Genomic DNA, 16,401 nt, shown 5'->3' with positions numbered 1-16,401 from the left:
TACTCATTTTCACAATGAAATATAGATCTGAAATTTTACAAAACTTATGTTTTACAGATCCTTTTTTGATCATTCAATGCATAGTGCATTGCCCCTTGGGATATATTTGGCAACCAAATTCTGGATGTATGTGACATGGTTCTTCTGGTTTTGGAATGATATCCTTTGGTTATTAAGGTCATATCTAAGCAGTTTTTGTTATTTAAACAAATGTTTAATAATAATTTAACATTAGGACTGAACTACTCACAATTAACAACAGTGAAACTATTTCTAGAAAAGTCAATATGAACAGTATTTCTAGAACAATAAGTATGTAAATATTGTTTTTAAAATGTTACATATTGAATAGATTACTTTTGAAAATTGCTTTTAATAACATCAATAATCATAATAATAGCTATCATTTATTGTGTGTTTAAAGGGCATTTTCTTAAATACAGGTACTTTGCATCATTAATACACATTCAGTACATTAGTATTGTTATCTCCAATTTATAGGTGGGGAAATTTAGGCTTAAATAGCTTAGGCTGTTATCCTTGCCCAAAGCCACAGAGCTAGTCTGTGGTATAGGTGGAATAAAAACATGTACTTATCTGATTCTATAACACATATTCTAAACCTTTCTTTTAAACTGTGACTTTTATGTTTTAGTATCAAGCTATCTTCTCTAAGTATTTTCTTAATTTCACAACTTCTCATTTTGCTATGGTAGCTAACAGTTAATTTTTTCTTTTGCTTCATGAAAAACATGTAATGCATCTTCAAATATTTGCTAACTTCAACAAATTATTTCAATGTAGTATACTTTTAAAAAGTAGTATAACTTCAAATCGTAAATGTGTGTGTATGTGTGGGTACCAAAGAAGTAAGGTCATTGTTAACTTCTGGTGTTTTTACATAGAAAAAGATCAAGTCAGTAAGATAGTCTGATTTATTATAATAAATGCACATGTTTCATAAATGTTTGTTAATGAGTCATTTTTAAAATACTACCATAAAGTATATAAGAGATGTTTTAAATGGGCACAGTTTTTGGTGACTTGAATGATATTAATTGATAGTACCTGGTTTCACTACAATCTTGCATGTTATAATACTGTATTCTTTTTGTTAAATTATTCTATATTTTAGTTGAAAAACAAAACTTATTTTATTTTTGAGAGTAAGGCACAATTGTAGCTACATTTGTAATTCTTACATTTTTATAGTGTATATGATTACTTTCAGAAAGTATAAGACTTTTTAAATACCTCCTTGCTTAAGTATCTAGTGAAATTTTTCCATGTGGCAGTTTTCACTAGCTCATTCTGGCCTTGTATACTGTGACATATAAATTGTTCTTCAAGGATTTATTATTAAGCATTAGAATTGTCTTTTTGGGACATTTAGTATGAGTAAAACAGATTTGCTTGTTTTCATTACCTCATCTGTTTTAAATTTATAAAGAAGCACTGACCTCTGAAATGACTTTAGTATTCCAGACATATTTTCTAACTTTATTTCCTAAATTGGACAGTAAATCTTATGTTCAAGAAAAAAACGTTAGATTCCTATCTCAAAATAATTTGAGACTGTTGCTAAACTCTTGATCTGTTGTGCATGTAAGTGGAGAAAGACAGGAAAATTAGTAAATTACCAAATAATGAAAACTTTTATGCCAGACTTTTTTATATAGCATAATTTGAATTTTTTTTCTTTTCTTTATGTGGATATAGTAAAAAAATTAGCTATGCAAGTTTCCATGGCTGGGGAGTCGAGAATGTGACAGGTAGATCTTTGAAGGGAAGGCCAGAACATTCAAGCCTATTTAACGTGCTCTGTTTGAATAATTCTGCCTTTAAAATAGATTGTTATATAATTCATTTTTTAAATGTATGGATAAATTGCACATGCTAATTTTTCAAATAAAAATAGTAGTGTGAGAATGCTAAGTTGTATATTTGTTTGTAAAGGAGGGTTGATCATAGTATTGTCTCAGAGAATTCTTGAAAAGATGGATATAATACAGTTTAAGACATACCTGACATGTAGGAAGTGCTAAATAAGTACCTGTTATTATTTATATATGACTTTTTAAATCTAAGTTTATGTCCCAGTGGGCTTTAAATGTGTATTTACATATTTGAATGTGTTTGTGCGTATCTTACTCATGGACTGTAGAATGAAATCACAAATAACTATAAATTCTGATTATCAGAAAAAACCCTTTACACTTCACTATGTTGTAAGTGAACCATATGATGAGCTACATTTTTTGTTTTTCAGTATTAAATTTCTGAAGCCAGAGAGAGAAGCTCAAAAAACCTGTAGGAAGGGAACAGTAAAGAGCCCAGGTTAGTTTATAATGGACACACAAAGGATGTTAGACAGGAAAGAGCCATGAGGTTCATGATCTAAAGGATAATGATGAAGGCACAGAGATAAAATAGCAGTAGCTATCGGGGACTACCTCTTTTGCATACCACAGTCCTTGCTGTTGCTTCTACCACTTTCCTCTTGCTACTAAGGGCTACATATGTAATTAAAGCTGATTAGACATGTTTTGAAAAATAGAATTACAGTCAGTTTTCATTATTCATGATAGTTACATTCTATAAAATCACTGCAAATACCCATTGCTCCTAGGGGACAAAGAAGGTTAGCCTCCTGTAAGCCTCTGGTCACAACATTTTTGTCAGCTAATTAGTACATAACCTTGTTTTACATGTGTTTCTGTTTAAACACAAATTTTAATATTTATTGTTGATTCATTATACTGAACTCATGGCCAACAGCACTATATAACCCATGCCCGAACAAAGCATATCTAACACATGTATTTTCTCTGTAAGGCATAGCACAGTCTTCTTGCACTTAAGAACATTAAATAGCATTTCAGCACACTACATTTAGAGGCCATTTTAAAAGGCAGAGTCACCGACAAAAAGCACAAAAATGTGGAAAATATGGCACTAAATAGACTATGAAAAGAACATTTGTTTACAGTATAAAGGTGAAACAAGAAGGCAGAGTGTCACCTTGTTCAACTCAGCTGAGAATGTGTGTGTAGCGTGACTCATACTGTTTGCTATATGCAAACAATTGCAAAAACACCGTGAGTATTGAGTTTGGGGTTGCAAGTAAATATCTAGTGAGTAGGCTTGAGGATCAACTTTATGTTAGTACTTTTGTGATGAAAATGAATTTTATATTGATATAAATGATTTCTTTTAATAAATAAGTTTTTATTTATTTTTTTACTATTCATTAAATAATTATCACCTCATTATACACCTTATATTTACTTAGTGCTTTTAGTGCTTCATAGCTTTCTGAGATATTTTATTTGGTTCTCAGAACAGTTCTTTTAGATTAGAAAAACAAAATGCACAAATTGTAATGCTATTTTCTAACTGATGAATAAATTGAGGTTCAGAGAAGTTGTGTGCCTTGCTCAAAGTCACACAGGTAGGTGATTATCAAGTCTGGTGTAGAACCCAGCCTTTTGACCTGATACAGTGTATCTTCCAATATTCTTATGTTATATTTTGAACATAATCTTAAATTCATAAATCTTCCTATAAAGCAATTTGGCAATCTGTAGAAAGAGCTTTAAAAATACCCTTTGATCTCTTAGTCACTCATAAGTAAGTAATCAGGGATAAGATCAAAGATGTATTTACTAGGATGTTTATCATAGTACTATTATAATAGGGGAAAATGGAAACAACCTAAATATCCAGCCTTAATACAGGGATAGTTTTGTCAGTTATACTACATATGGTATGAGATAAAATAGCCATTAAAATAGTTTTTAAAGACTTAATGATATGGGCTGATACTTAGGAAATAATAAGTGAAAAAATACTGAACTATATTTTCATAGTGATTCTAATTTTAAAATGCACAAAAGATATGAACTAAAAGTGAGTACATGTAAGTTTTGTAGTGATTATCTCTGGTTGTTAGATTCATGAATGATTTTATTGACCATGCTTCTTTTATAATTATCAACTCTAAAATTCACTGTCATAGCCAGTACAGTCAACTATGGTTGGCACTATATTTTTATTTTATTAATATTAATAAATACACTATGATCCCAATTGTGATTTAAAAAAAAAACACAAAGCCAAAAATAAAAGAATTTATCTCTGAATTGTGGGATAATTGTTTTTGTCTATACTTTCTAGTGTTTTCTGATTTTCATCAATAATAAAGGTTGTTTTGAACCTTTACAAAAAACCAGCCATGGCATTGTAGAGTACCTATTTCGGTAAAATTTTAAAATTAGCTGTTCTGACCTATTGCTAAAGCTAAGTTCAAACTACCATTTGAAGTGTCTAATCTCTACCTTTAAAAAACAAGCAAAAAATTCTTTAAGTTCATTTGGTATTTAATTTCGGAATGTATCTTTCAAAATCTGTAGTCATTTATTGAGCTGTTTGTTAGTCCCCTACAAATTTTATCTTAGCTATAAGAACCTGACATTTATTTACATGTTAGCACCTTTTTGAAATTGTTATAATAAGTTAAGGTACTGCCCCTGAAAAATGCCAGGATTCACAGCGTTCTTTTTACATATTTACCCACCTTTATTCTCAAGAGATTTTTAGGTGTTGGACAGCTGAAAATTTGAGTTCATATTTACTTTCCTCTGTCTGTACCAGTGCATTTTCTGTAATAAAGATGGTGAAAACTGGGAAAAATAGGAGACTGGAGAAAGAGAAATCACTTTTATATATGGCAGAGTTTTATATATGGCAGGTGATGATAATTATTCTTCTTTCCTTTCTCACCCTCTATTTTATGTGGTTATTTAGTGTTTGGGTATAAAATAGGATTATTTTATTCAAGAAGCTGTTCTTCACAAGAAATGTAAACTGTGGATATGTGATCATGTCCGAAAGTTTTACAAAATTATTGTGTGATACTTTCTTCTTATATAAAATCTTGAAAATGAAATCTTAGTATTCCAGATTTTTGTATCCCAGAAACGTATTGTTCTAACAACATTGTTTTGTTTTTCCTAATGTTATTTGAAAGTCTTGATTCTTCACTTATTTTTACAAATGCCTAGTACATTTTTTAATATTTTCATTAGATAGAAAAATATGACCATAGAAACTATTTCTGTTTTAAGCAACTTTATAAATATCTTTTCTAAAATTAAGGTCAACTTGAATGTTTTCAAAAAAAGGCAATGGGGAGAATTTGAAAGCAATCTCTTAAATATATGGGTATGATATCTGAAGTATTTGGTAGCTATATAAAGATTTCAGTACATATAAATAAAGTAATACATTAATAACTTTGAACATGAGAAGTCCCTTCATTTTTGTCAAAAGAAATAATAAGCACTTAAAAATGATGTATTCAATGAATTTTTAATGTATTCACTGCCTTTTTAAAAGTCGATAAGCATACATGATTTGAAGTTAATAAAGAATTCACATTTTTACTTTTTACATTTAGTTATAGACATATGAAAAATTTATCTTTTGATGTAATAGATAAACCAGCTTGGATAGTAGATGTAATAATCTATTTTTATGTAATAAATAAGCCAGCTTGTGTTTTTTGATTAGTAGGTGGATTTTTTTGTGGTGAAGCTTTATGGTTATAAATTTACCTATAAGAGTAACTCATTTATCATTGCCTCTTTAGATTCCTTAACTTTAGGTACATCTCAACTTTTTATTTATCCATCTTCCATTTCTTGCCAATAGTGTTGCACTTTTCTACAATTTTGGGAAATCTTGGAAATCAGACCCAGGGATAATTAAAGCTACAGAAGAACAAAAGAAAAAGGTAGCAGGATACCAACTAACTAGTCACATGTGTTTCACTGCCAAATTATCAGTAGTTATAGCAGACATTAGAGTACAAAGGAAGAAACTGTTTAGAATTTAAAGAAGTTTCAAACCCAACTGAGATGTATAGTTGGTGCTCTTATGATGCCTGTCCTTATACTTCCATGCCATTATTATTTAATGTATTTCATGATATTATATAATTTCATGTTTCTCTTACTTACAAGGCTACTGTGATTGCTTTGAGGGGTGAATACAGTATTTTACACATCTCTGTAAACCCTCAGCAAGTAATAAACATTCAGTAGATGTTCGTTGAATGGCTTTGTAAGTTGAAAAGGCCAATAAATTGGTTGATAGTGCAGATATATCATCCCAATAACTTGAATATTTGTATATATGATTCAGGGCACTCCTCACCTGTAACACAGGTACTTAGGGAGCCAAATTTATAATCTAAAGATGTCATGTCCATAGAGAATTGGACTAGAGGTAGTTAGATTATTTTAAGAGCTATTTTATCCAGTTTCAGAAAACAAAACAAATCCTGATGAATTATTTCTGCCTACAATAGACTAAAACACTGGCATGTTCTTATGGCCAGATCCCCCCTTTTCTAGGCTACATAGAGATTACTACTCTTATGTTATAATATTTAGACATTACTGCTAATAATTGGTTTGACAGGGTTTCTTAGTCATAGTCTAGTTCTGAAGATTCAGGACTTAGGTTTATTTTCATGTCTTAATCATCAAAACCTATATAGACCAGCTCTTAGGGTGGGTAACTTAGTTTTATTCTCATATATCCAAGAAACAAAATTCCTGTATTCATACTATGATGAAATAGCAGAAGTACATGAACAAAAGATTTTATTTGAGCTGAAAACATTGGTTAATTAAAGATGAACATCATGTTTATTAATTGATATTGATGGCACAATAGTTTGTGAACACTGTTCAGTTTGAATAAAATATATATTTTTAATTCACAGACAATAGTTGAACTTGCAGAGACAGGAAGTCTGGACCTCAGTATATTCTGCAGTACCTGTTTGGTAGTATTTTTTTCTTCATTCTTCTGTGTATCTTCTCCTGGCAGTGGCATAGCATAGAGGGTGTGGGGAACAAGGAGACCGGGTTCTTTCGCTGAGCACATTTCATGCCCTCCAAAAAAGTGATACAAGAGGAAAGATGGTAAAATGATGTCTCCTTCGCAATGTGCTTATTCCTCCTGGTGTAGAACTTGACTATAGTTCTAATTCACAGGTGCCATTCATTTGTATTCATTCTTACTCTCTTTTTCTCTCTTAAAATGTAATTCAGCAAATAAAAAACTAAGTAATAAAGCCTTTAAAATCAAAGGTTTAGTATGATCTCTAATACTATGTTTTTCTAACTAGATTAATCTGTCTATATCAGAATGTTATGCAGCTTTGAGTACTGTTTTCTCTGTGTTAAAAATTGCTATCTTCAGCCAGGTCATAGATAAAGATATATATGAAATTAAATAGCATTTACTTATGGAATCAGCTATGGTAATATTGACATTATTTATTTCATTATAGACATCATTAGAAGTGTTATTTCTATAGAATAACACTTTTTTGTTTTTATTATTTTCTGCTTAATTTTTATAATTCTTGTGAAAAATGTGTAAATTGCTACAATGGTTACTGTGTTTTTCTACATGGAAATTGAAATATCCTCAGATTGTACCTGAAACTAAATGATCTTTTATACCTTTAAATTATACATTGCAACTAAACTAATGTCTTAACATTTGAATAATAATAAAATAGTTTAGGGGTTTGGAATGAGTTTTTGAAACTGAGCTCTAATGCTACAGATTCTTTAAGTTGCTTCATTTAACATTCTTTGATCAAACAGTCATGATTTTGAATATTCAAAATATATACTGCTGTACTTTTGGTAGCATCTTTAGGGCGCTGTTTCTTTTTTTTTTAATATGTATTTTTATTGATTTCAGAGAGAGGAAGGGAGAGGAAGAGATAGAAACATCAATGATGAGAGTCATTGATGGGCTGCCTCCCGCAATCCCCCAACTGGGGATCGAGCCCGCAACCCGGGCATGTGCCCTGACTGGGAATCAAACTGCCATCTCCTGGATCCTAGGTCGATGCTCAACCGCTGAGCCATGCCTGGCCAGGCAGGGTGCTATTTTCAAGCATTCTTTTAAGAGATTCCTGTTTCTATGCTTTACAATGGGTTATTTACATGATTGGCATTCTTGACATACAGGATGTTTTTATAGTCTGCTGTTATGGAAATACTATTCTGTCCTATAAAGTCAAGAATGCATTGCTGATGTGTTTGCCATATGGCAAGCAAATTCTTTATAGAGCCACTCAGTACAGTTTCATTGTTAAACAAATATTTAATGGCAAGAACAAGACTATTCTTTCCATTGTAGTATAAACATTTTATACTGTGTTATTGTAAGCTGTGTACTTCTTCTGGATAGATAATTTGGTGTTGTAAAGTAAGAAATACATATTATAAAATGATTAAAATAACAGAGTATTTGTCAATTATATGGGTATCCTTCACTTTGATAAATAGACAAGTCCCTAAGAAAATAAATGTAGATCATCATCATTTTCTAAAAAATAATTAATTTGTAAGTGAACTGAAGAGACCACTATATTCAGGAGCCTGTGTCAGTCTTTTTTTTCTTTTTAATTTTTCTTTATTGTTGAATGTATTACAGGTGCCCCCCTTTGATCCCCATTTTCCCCCTTCTTTAGTTCAGAATTCATTGACAACTGAATTCCCAAAGGGCAAATGTAGCTGGGGGTTTGAAGTGGAGTTAGAATTTATTTAACATATCCTACTTCTTTCTCTTAAATAGATGTAGTTGCATTATCTGTGGTAAAGAATAACTTACCCTTTTCTTTGATCCACAGATCATATTAGTACATGTAAGAACTGCATAGTCTACCTATGTTTTTTCTTAGTACCGCAGAAGTGTGTATAACCTTGTACAAATTATTGGGGAAATGGCAGTGCCTTTGTTGAAACACCAATGAAGGATGTTATAAATTTTGTTTCTGGCATAGGCTAATTACACTAGCTTTTGTCATGTACCCAGCATTGGGACTACAGTCCTTCGAATATTACTGCGGAGTTCTTCTGTTCACTTGGCTAATTTAGAATAACATGGAGTAAAACATTTTACAGCAATTAAGACATTACAAACATGAACTCTTTATTGTCTGTCAGAAGCTGAATAATGTACTTTTTATTTTGTTTTGAAAGAAATAGGGACTACCTAAACTTCCTAAGCATGTTGTACTTTCTTAGATAAGGCATGCATTTCAGTAGGATACATGCTGTACCTGAATCTCAGATCTCAGGAGGCACCAGTGGTGCTAATTTTGGGACAACTCATATTAAATGATTTTGAATTCTAAAAGCTCTTATTCACTTCTTACTTGACCTTTCTTTTACTAAAGGACAATTTCATTTTATTAAAGGACAACTAATATCATGACCATTAATCACAGTAAATTTTCATTTAGAAGCCTGGAGAGTGATGTTTTTATTATTCACAAATTTGAGGGAAGTGAATTAGATATAGTACCATTCATCCAAACAGCAAATTGGGCTTTGATTGTTAATCACTTTTGCAAATTGATGCTTCTACTCCATTTTTAAGAGTTTATATTCTAGAGTAGCCTTATCCTTTTCATCTTTGTTGTTGCAGTTAAAATTTGTTTTGTTTTACCTTTGAAAACCTTGGTATAATCCTTTCTAAAAAATATAGCTTTATTTATTCATAGTTGTATTTTGAGGAAATAGATGTTCTGCTTTCCTCTCTAAGGTATAGTGCCTTTTATAATCTTTTAACATGCCTATTAACAGATACGGAAACCAGTGAGGTCCAAACACTGTGGTGTGTGCAACCGCTGTATAGCGAAATTTGATCATCATTGCCCATGGGTGGGTAACTGTGTCGGTAAGTTTTATTAGTAATTTCTAAATATATGGTTCATTTAAGTTATTCTAGGTAATGAATAAAGTATCATATTAAAGTAGATAGTGGAAAGTTCATTCCTGTACCTTACTACACTCCCTTCAACCCCCTCATTATCTTCAGATTGACAAAACAGCAACTCAGTTGAGAGGGGGGAGGAGTTTAAAATCAGTGTCTAGAAAAGATGATCATTTCTCTGTCAGTTTTTTCCATGCCTGCTCTCTCCTATTTTCTCCAGTGATAGTAGTGAAATTGAAAAGGAGGCAGATAGTATTTTTTTTTTATTAAACTAGAGAAAGTAAGGCAATAAAAAGATTTGAAAGGATATTATGTACAGAAGAAGAGAGGAATGACAAATAAGAACTCTACGTACTTCAGTGTTCAAGAATGATGTAGCCTGAGGAGATAAACTGAGTGATCTGAGAGATGGCCCTGGGGATTTTATGAGGTGACAGCAGGGAAACATTACGAAGATTGTGTAACTGTTGGGGAGAAGCCTTTGAAAAGTTGAATAATAAAGTGTATAAAAGTAAAGCTAAAATAGGGATATTTTAAACATCACAAAGCAAATAGTAGCAATAAAGGTCAGTATTTTAACTTATTTGGTTCATTGGGACTCTCTTGCCTTTGGAATTAATATCACTGTAGTCATCACATCTTTGGGTCTGATTATAAGCATTCTTGTGTTGACTTTAATGGAAACATTACTTTTTTTTTTAAGAACATTTTCTAAAATAATTAATGTGTGTGATTATTGTTTAAGTTGTATCACACCTTTCATGATAATCCCTCCCTCCCTCCAATTCTTCTCAGCCCTGGTGTGTTTCCAGTTGTCTTTTCTTAACTGAAAAAAATTGCCTCTGTGTTGTTCTTTAGGTGCAGGCAACCATAGATACTTTATGGGCTACCTGTTTTTCTTACTTTTTATGATCTGCTGGATGATTTATGGTTGTATTTCTTGTGAGTACAATTAGTTTTTCTCTTCTTAAAACACAAATGTTTGCATACTCATGCTTACCATATTAATAAAAAGTATGATAATGGCAAAAGTGTTTGAACTAAAAATTATGGTTTGGGGCACCTCATTGCAATGAAGCATAAAGAAAAACTAGTTAATAGGACTATCAAACATGTTCAACATATAAACAACAGAATTATTAGTTAACTACCTTTTAATACATGTGTCCCTGAAAAATGTGTTGGCTTAATAGGCTTTGGAAAGCTTCTGGGTTAAATATACACTTTTTAAATATCATTTGCTTGTTTTACTCTAGTAGTTTATAGATTTTATGATTGTGCTAGTTGCTCATTCTTACCAAACAGTTGTGAAAAGATAGTTGAAATTAAGTTTGCAGAGAACTTAAAATGTTTTTAAAAGTACGGTATAATTATTGCCTACTAGAGAATATTAAAAGGTATTAGAACTTACTCCTTTAAGAATAAGTTGTCATTCACTTGATCATACAGGTTTAGTATCTTAGAGGAAATTGTGGGGAATTACTGCATTGAAAACATAATTTGGAAAGAGTTACTAAACCTCAGGTCTTGGTGGTACTTAGCATAAAGATGCATTAGATCCCAGCTTAAAAATAAGTCTTGGAAGGATGATTTCCTGGTCCTCTTACTCCCACAGATATTAAGAATAACCTCGCCCGGCCGGGCATGGCTCAGCAGTTGAGCATCAACCTAGGATCCAGGAGATCGGGGTTTGATTCCTGGTCAGGGCACATGCCCGGGTTGCGGGTTAGGCAGCCAGTCAATGACTCTCTTATCATTGATGTTTCTATCTCTCTCCCTCTCCTTTCCTTTCCTCTGAAATCAATAAAGATATGTTAAAAAATAAATAAATAAAAAATTTTTAAAAAAAAGAATAACCTCTGTTTTTGCCCTAATAAAAAAGGCTATGTCCTTAAATATATGTATATAGTATCTATCAAATAAAAACTATATATTGTTACAGTACAGTGTTTTTTGTTTAAGATTGGCTGCTTTTCCATTTCTGATTTGATGGGGTTTTTTGTTTTGTTTTGTTTTGTTTTTTTAAAATATATCTTTATTGATTTCAGAGAGAGGAAAGGAGAGGGAGAGAGAGATAGAAACATCAATGATGGGAGAGTCATTGATCGAGCCCGCAACCCGGGCATGTGCCCTGACCGGGAATCGAACCCCAATCGCCTGGATCCCAGGTCGACGCTCAACCGCTGAGCCACGTCCGGACGGGTGATGGTTTTTTTTTTAACTAATGTATAAGGGGATTATTTAAGAGTATAAAAAATGTGCATTGAAAGTCATTAATTAAAGCTAGATTCTTGGATCATGTTTTTTTGTTTGGAGGGGAGAAGCTGCCCTTTTTTGTTTAAATCCTCACCTAAGAATATGTTTATTGATTTTTTTTTTGAGAGAGAGAAACATCCATGTGAGAGAGAAATGCCCATCAGTTGCCATCTGTACATGTCCTAATTGGGGACCAAACCCACAACCTAGGCATGTGTGCTGACCAGGAATCAAAACTGTAACCTTTTTGGTGCATGGGACGCTTCAACCAACTGAGCCACCAGGCCGGGGCTTGGATCGTGTTATAAGTGGTGTCTTATAATGTCTACACAGGGTACTTGGATGATTATTGAGTAAATGTGAGTACTTCTCATTTTAGACTGGGGACTCCACTGTGAGACCACTTACACCAAGGATGGATTCTGGACATATATTACTCAAATCGCCACATGTTCACCTTGGATGTTTTGGATGTTTCTGAACAGTGTTTTTCATTTCATGTGGGTGGCTGTATTACTCATGTGTCAGATGTACCAGGTATGTGCAAATGCATTATTTGTTCTTCAGTGTACTAATCGAAAACTCTTAAAAAAGATACTTCTTGCTTAAAAGATAATAATGTATTCTCTTTCTACCCACTCTTACATTTCAAGGAATAAAATTTTATTTTACTTTTTCTCTCCATTTTTCTTTCCTTCCTTCTCTCCTCCCTCTTCTTATTTTATGAACTTTTTAAAAAAGTTATTTTGTTGAAAGAAGTACAGATGACCCTTTTTTCCCTACTGACCCCTGAACTTCTGACTTGGAATACTGCTCTTGACAGAACTTTTAATTTCTGTTTTTCCTGATTCAAATACATCCAATTGGATATTATTGTGAGCTTAGATTGATGATGGCATTAATTTTGTGTTTGTTCTAATAGTAATGTTTTATTACCAACAAATATCAATATTTATTTGTCTTTTATTAAGGATTTTTTCTTTAACTCATTCTTAAAGGGTCTGATGGAGAGGTGGTGTATGTACATAGTGTTCATCACTCCACATGCACAATGCCAAGCAACCTGTTTCTAAATATTTTCCCCATTTAACTAGCTACTTTTCATGGAGTCAAGATGATGATATTTAAACTATCTTGATGATCTCCTGATGGAAAACCAAAAACAGATTTCATCATTTTTCTCTCTATTCTGGTCATCTTGAGAATTAATTAATTTGTTTATATTAAATATTCAGAGAACTAATGGTTTGCTTTCCCTTATCTCTTAGATATCCTGTTTAGGTATTACTACAAATGAAAGAATGAATGCCAGAAGATACAAGCACTTTAAAGTCACAACAACATCTATTGAAAGCCCATTCAAGTATGTACATGTTTGTAAATGTAATATTTTCCCTTGGCACATAAATTTTCTTACTCAGCCAAATTTAGCAATTATCTAGTGAATACATCAAAGAGAAGTGTTTTTCTTTAGGTATAGCAATAGGATATTAAACAGAAAATGTTTATTTTACTTGGCAATATGTAAAATAGCTTATAAATTCTACTAAATTCTAGATTTCAGCCAGACATAGCATTGGTTTGTTGACCATAACTTTAGAATTCATCACATTAACTGTTTATAAATTTGTGATACTTTTTTTTTTAAATTGCACAATTCAAACTTTATTGACCTACTAACGTAAGTATTTGATCTTTAACCTTCCTATCAATTTATAAATTTTCATTAAAAATGAATGTCTCCACCCCAGCCATCATGGCTCAGCAGTTCAGCATCAACCTATGATCCAAGAGATTGTGGTTCAATTCCTGGTCAGGGCACATGCCCAGGTTGCGGGCTCGATCCCCAGTAGGGGACGTGCAAGAGGCAGCTGATCAATGACTCTCATCATTGATGTTTCTATCTCTCTTTCCTGCTCCCTTCCTCTCTCTCAAATCAATAAAGACTTTTTTTTTTTTTTAAAATGAATGTGTCCAGAGAAATCAGATTGTTAAAAATAATCAGTTGAAACTTATATTTAGGGAAATTTCCCAGGCTCTAGGACAACTATTTTTCAGTACAAGTTATTTTTTTTATTTACCCTTTGAATGACACAAAAATTTCCATATGCTTAGTTTTATACAGATACATGTATGAATGTGTGTGTATATATATATAATTGAGGTATAATTGACATATAACATTATACTAGTATGAGGTGTACAACATAATGATTTGATATTTGTATATATAGCAGAATGATCACCACATGAATCTAGTTAACATCTGTCACCATACATAATTTTTTTCTCTTGCAATGCGAGCTTTTAAGATCTCCTCTCTTAGCAGCTTACAGTGTTGTTAACTGTAGTCACCACGCCGTGCGCACATGCCCAGGACTCACTCACTTATAGCTGGAAGTGTGCGCCTTTGAGCCTCTTCACCCATTTTGACCACAGCCTACCCCTTGCTTCCGGCACCACCAGCCTGTGCTCTCTTTATGAGCCTGGGTTTTGCTTGTGTTTAGATTCCATATATAAATGATAGCATATAGTATTTGTTTTTCTCTGTACATACTACTTTTTTTTTATTCAGTCATCCATCAATAGACACCTAGGTTGTTTCGGTATCTTGGGTATTGTAAATAATGCTGCAATAAACATGGAGGTGCATTTATCTTTTCAAGTTAGTGTTTTTTGTTTTCTTTGAATAAATACCCAGAAGTGGAATTGCTTGGTCATATGGTACTTCTACCTTTAAATTTTTGAGGAACCTCCATACTGTTTTTCATAGTGGCTCCACTAATTTACAGTCCCACCAACAGTGCACAGGATACCCTTTTCACCACTTCCTCGCCAACACTTGTTATTGCTAGTCTTTTTTTCTTTTTTTTTTTTTAACTTTTACTTTTGTTTAGAATATTACAGATGTCCCTTTTTCTCCCCAATGACCCGTGCTAATCTTTTTTGATAGTGGTCATTCTAAAAGGTGTGAGGTATATCTTATTTGTGGTTTTGATTTTCATTTCTCTGATGATTAGTGATGTTAAACATCTTTTTATGTCATGTACCTTTTGGCCATTTGTATGTCTTCTTTGGAAAAATGTCTATTCAGATCTGCCCATTTTTTAGTCAGATTGTTTGGGTTTTTGCTACTGAGTTGTAAGATTTTTTTATATATTTTGGATAGTAATCCTTTATCAGATATATGATTTGCAAATATTTTTTCCCATTCAGTAGGTTTCCTTTTCATTTTATTGATGGGTTTGTTTGTTTTTTGCTGTGCAGAAGCTTTTTAGTGTGATATAATGCCACTTGTTTATCTTTGCTTTTGTTGCTTTTGCTCTTGGTGTCAGATTCAAAAAAATCATAGCCAAGACTGATGTCAAGGAGCTCACTGCCTATGTTTGCTTCTAGGAGTTTTATGACTTTACGTCTTACATTTTTTAATCCACTTTAGGTTGTATATGGTGTAAGATGGTCCAGTTTCATTCTTTGCATGTGGCTGCCCAGTTTTCCCAGCCCCATTTATTGAAGAAACTGTCCTATGCCTTATATATACTTTTTTTTAAAAAAATATATCTTTATTGATTTCAGAGAGAGGAAGGGAGAGGGAGAGAGAGAGAGAGACAGAAACGTCAATGATGAGAGAGTCATTGATCAGCTGCAGCCCGCAACCCGGGCATGTGCCCTGACAGGGAATTGAACCCCGATCTCCTGGGTCCTAGGTCGATGCTCAACCGCTGAGCCAAGCCCAGCTGGGCCTTATATATACTTTTAAACATGAATTTATTTTGCTGCCAGTAAACAGTTGTTCCTTAATTATATGAAATATTTAAAATTCGTAGTTTTACTCAAGCTACTTGCCTACCACCTGGAAGCTTTTGCAGTGCTGTTAACTATTGCATGCTTCTGGAGAGCAAGCAAGCCTTTAGCTAAAGGCAAAAATAAGAGAGTCAGTTGGGTAGTTTTGAGAATTCTCCCATAGTCACAGTAGTTTTATATGATGTGAAACAGAGTTATCTTCCAAAGGTTTCTCGAAGTTCTAAAATTCTCTGAACTTATCCTGGACATTTCCTTTTTTAAATCGTTATCTTAGGTACACTACCAAATTCATGCTATTTGTGATTATTTTGTCTTTTACTTTCTCAATTTTGGATGTAGTTTGTCTCCTTACCAAAGGGCCACCAATCAAGGAAAGGTTTTATTAAAAATTACATGACACAAAAATGAAATGCAAATTTGAATAACTTTAAAGTGTAATTGTGTAACCCATTGAATTTACAAAAGAGAAAAGAAAAACCAGGGTTGACCAAGCTATGAAGAAACATAAATGCACATGTATTTTATTTAGTT

The 16,401-nt window shown here is 32.6% G+C and overlaps 1 protein-coding gene across 1 annotated transcript in view; it reads left to right on the top strand.

The window, feature by feature from the left end:
* Positions 1-16,401, top strand: part of ZDHHC17 (zDHHC palmitoyltransferase 17) — a 78,877-nt gene that overhangs the window by 59,491 nt on the left and 2,985 nt on the right. Inside the window, exons 10-16 of the mRNA XM_081128771.1 lie at positions 58-160; positions 5,672-5,794; positions 6,791-6,853; positions 9,681-9,774; positions 10,669-10,752; positions 12,446-12,603; positions 13,335-13,429. Of these exons, the coding sequence (XP_080984897.1) occupies positions 58-160; positions 5,672-5,794; positions 6,791-6,853; positions 9,681-9,774; positions 10,669-10,752; positions 12,446-12,603; positions 13,335-13,429 (720 nt within the window). The remainder of the gene's footprint in view (positions 1-57; positions 161-5,671; positions 5,795-6,790; positions 6,854-9,680; positions 9,775-10,668; positions 10,753-12,445; positions 12,604-13,334; positions 13,430-16,401) is intronic.

Source organism: Miniopterus schreibersii (genome assembly GCF_964146895.1).
Source record: "Miniopterus schreibersii genome assembly, chromosome: 2".
Taxonomy (NCBI): domain Eukaryota; kingdom Metazoa; phylum Chordata; class Mammalia; order Chiroptera; family Miniopteridae; genus Miniopterus; species Miniopterus schreibersii.
The sequence above is the reverse complement of the archived record's forward strand: the minus strand, read 5'-3'. Positions and strand labels throughout refer to the sequence as shown.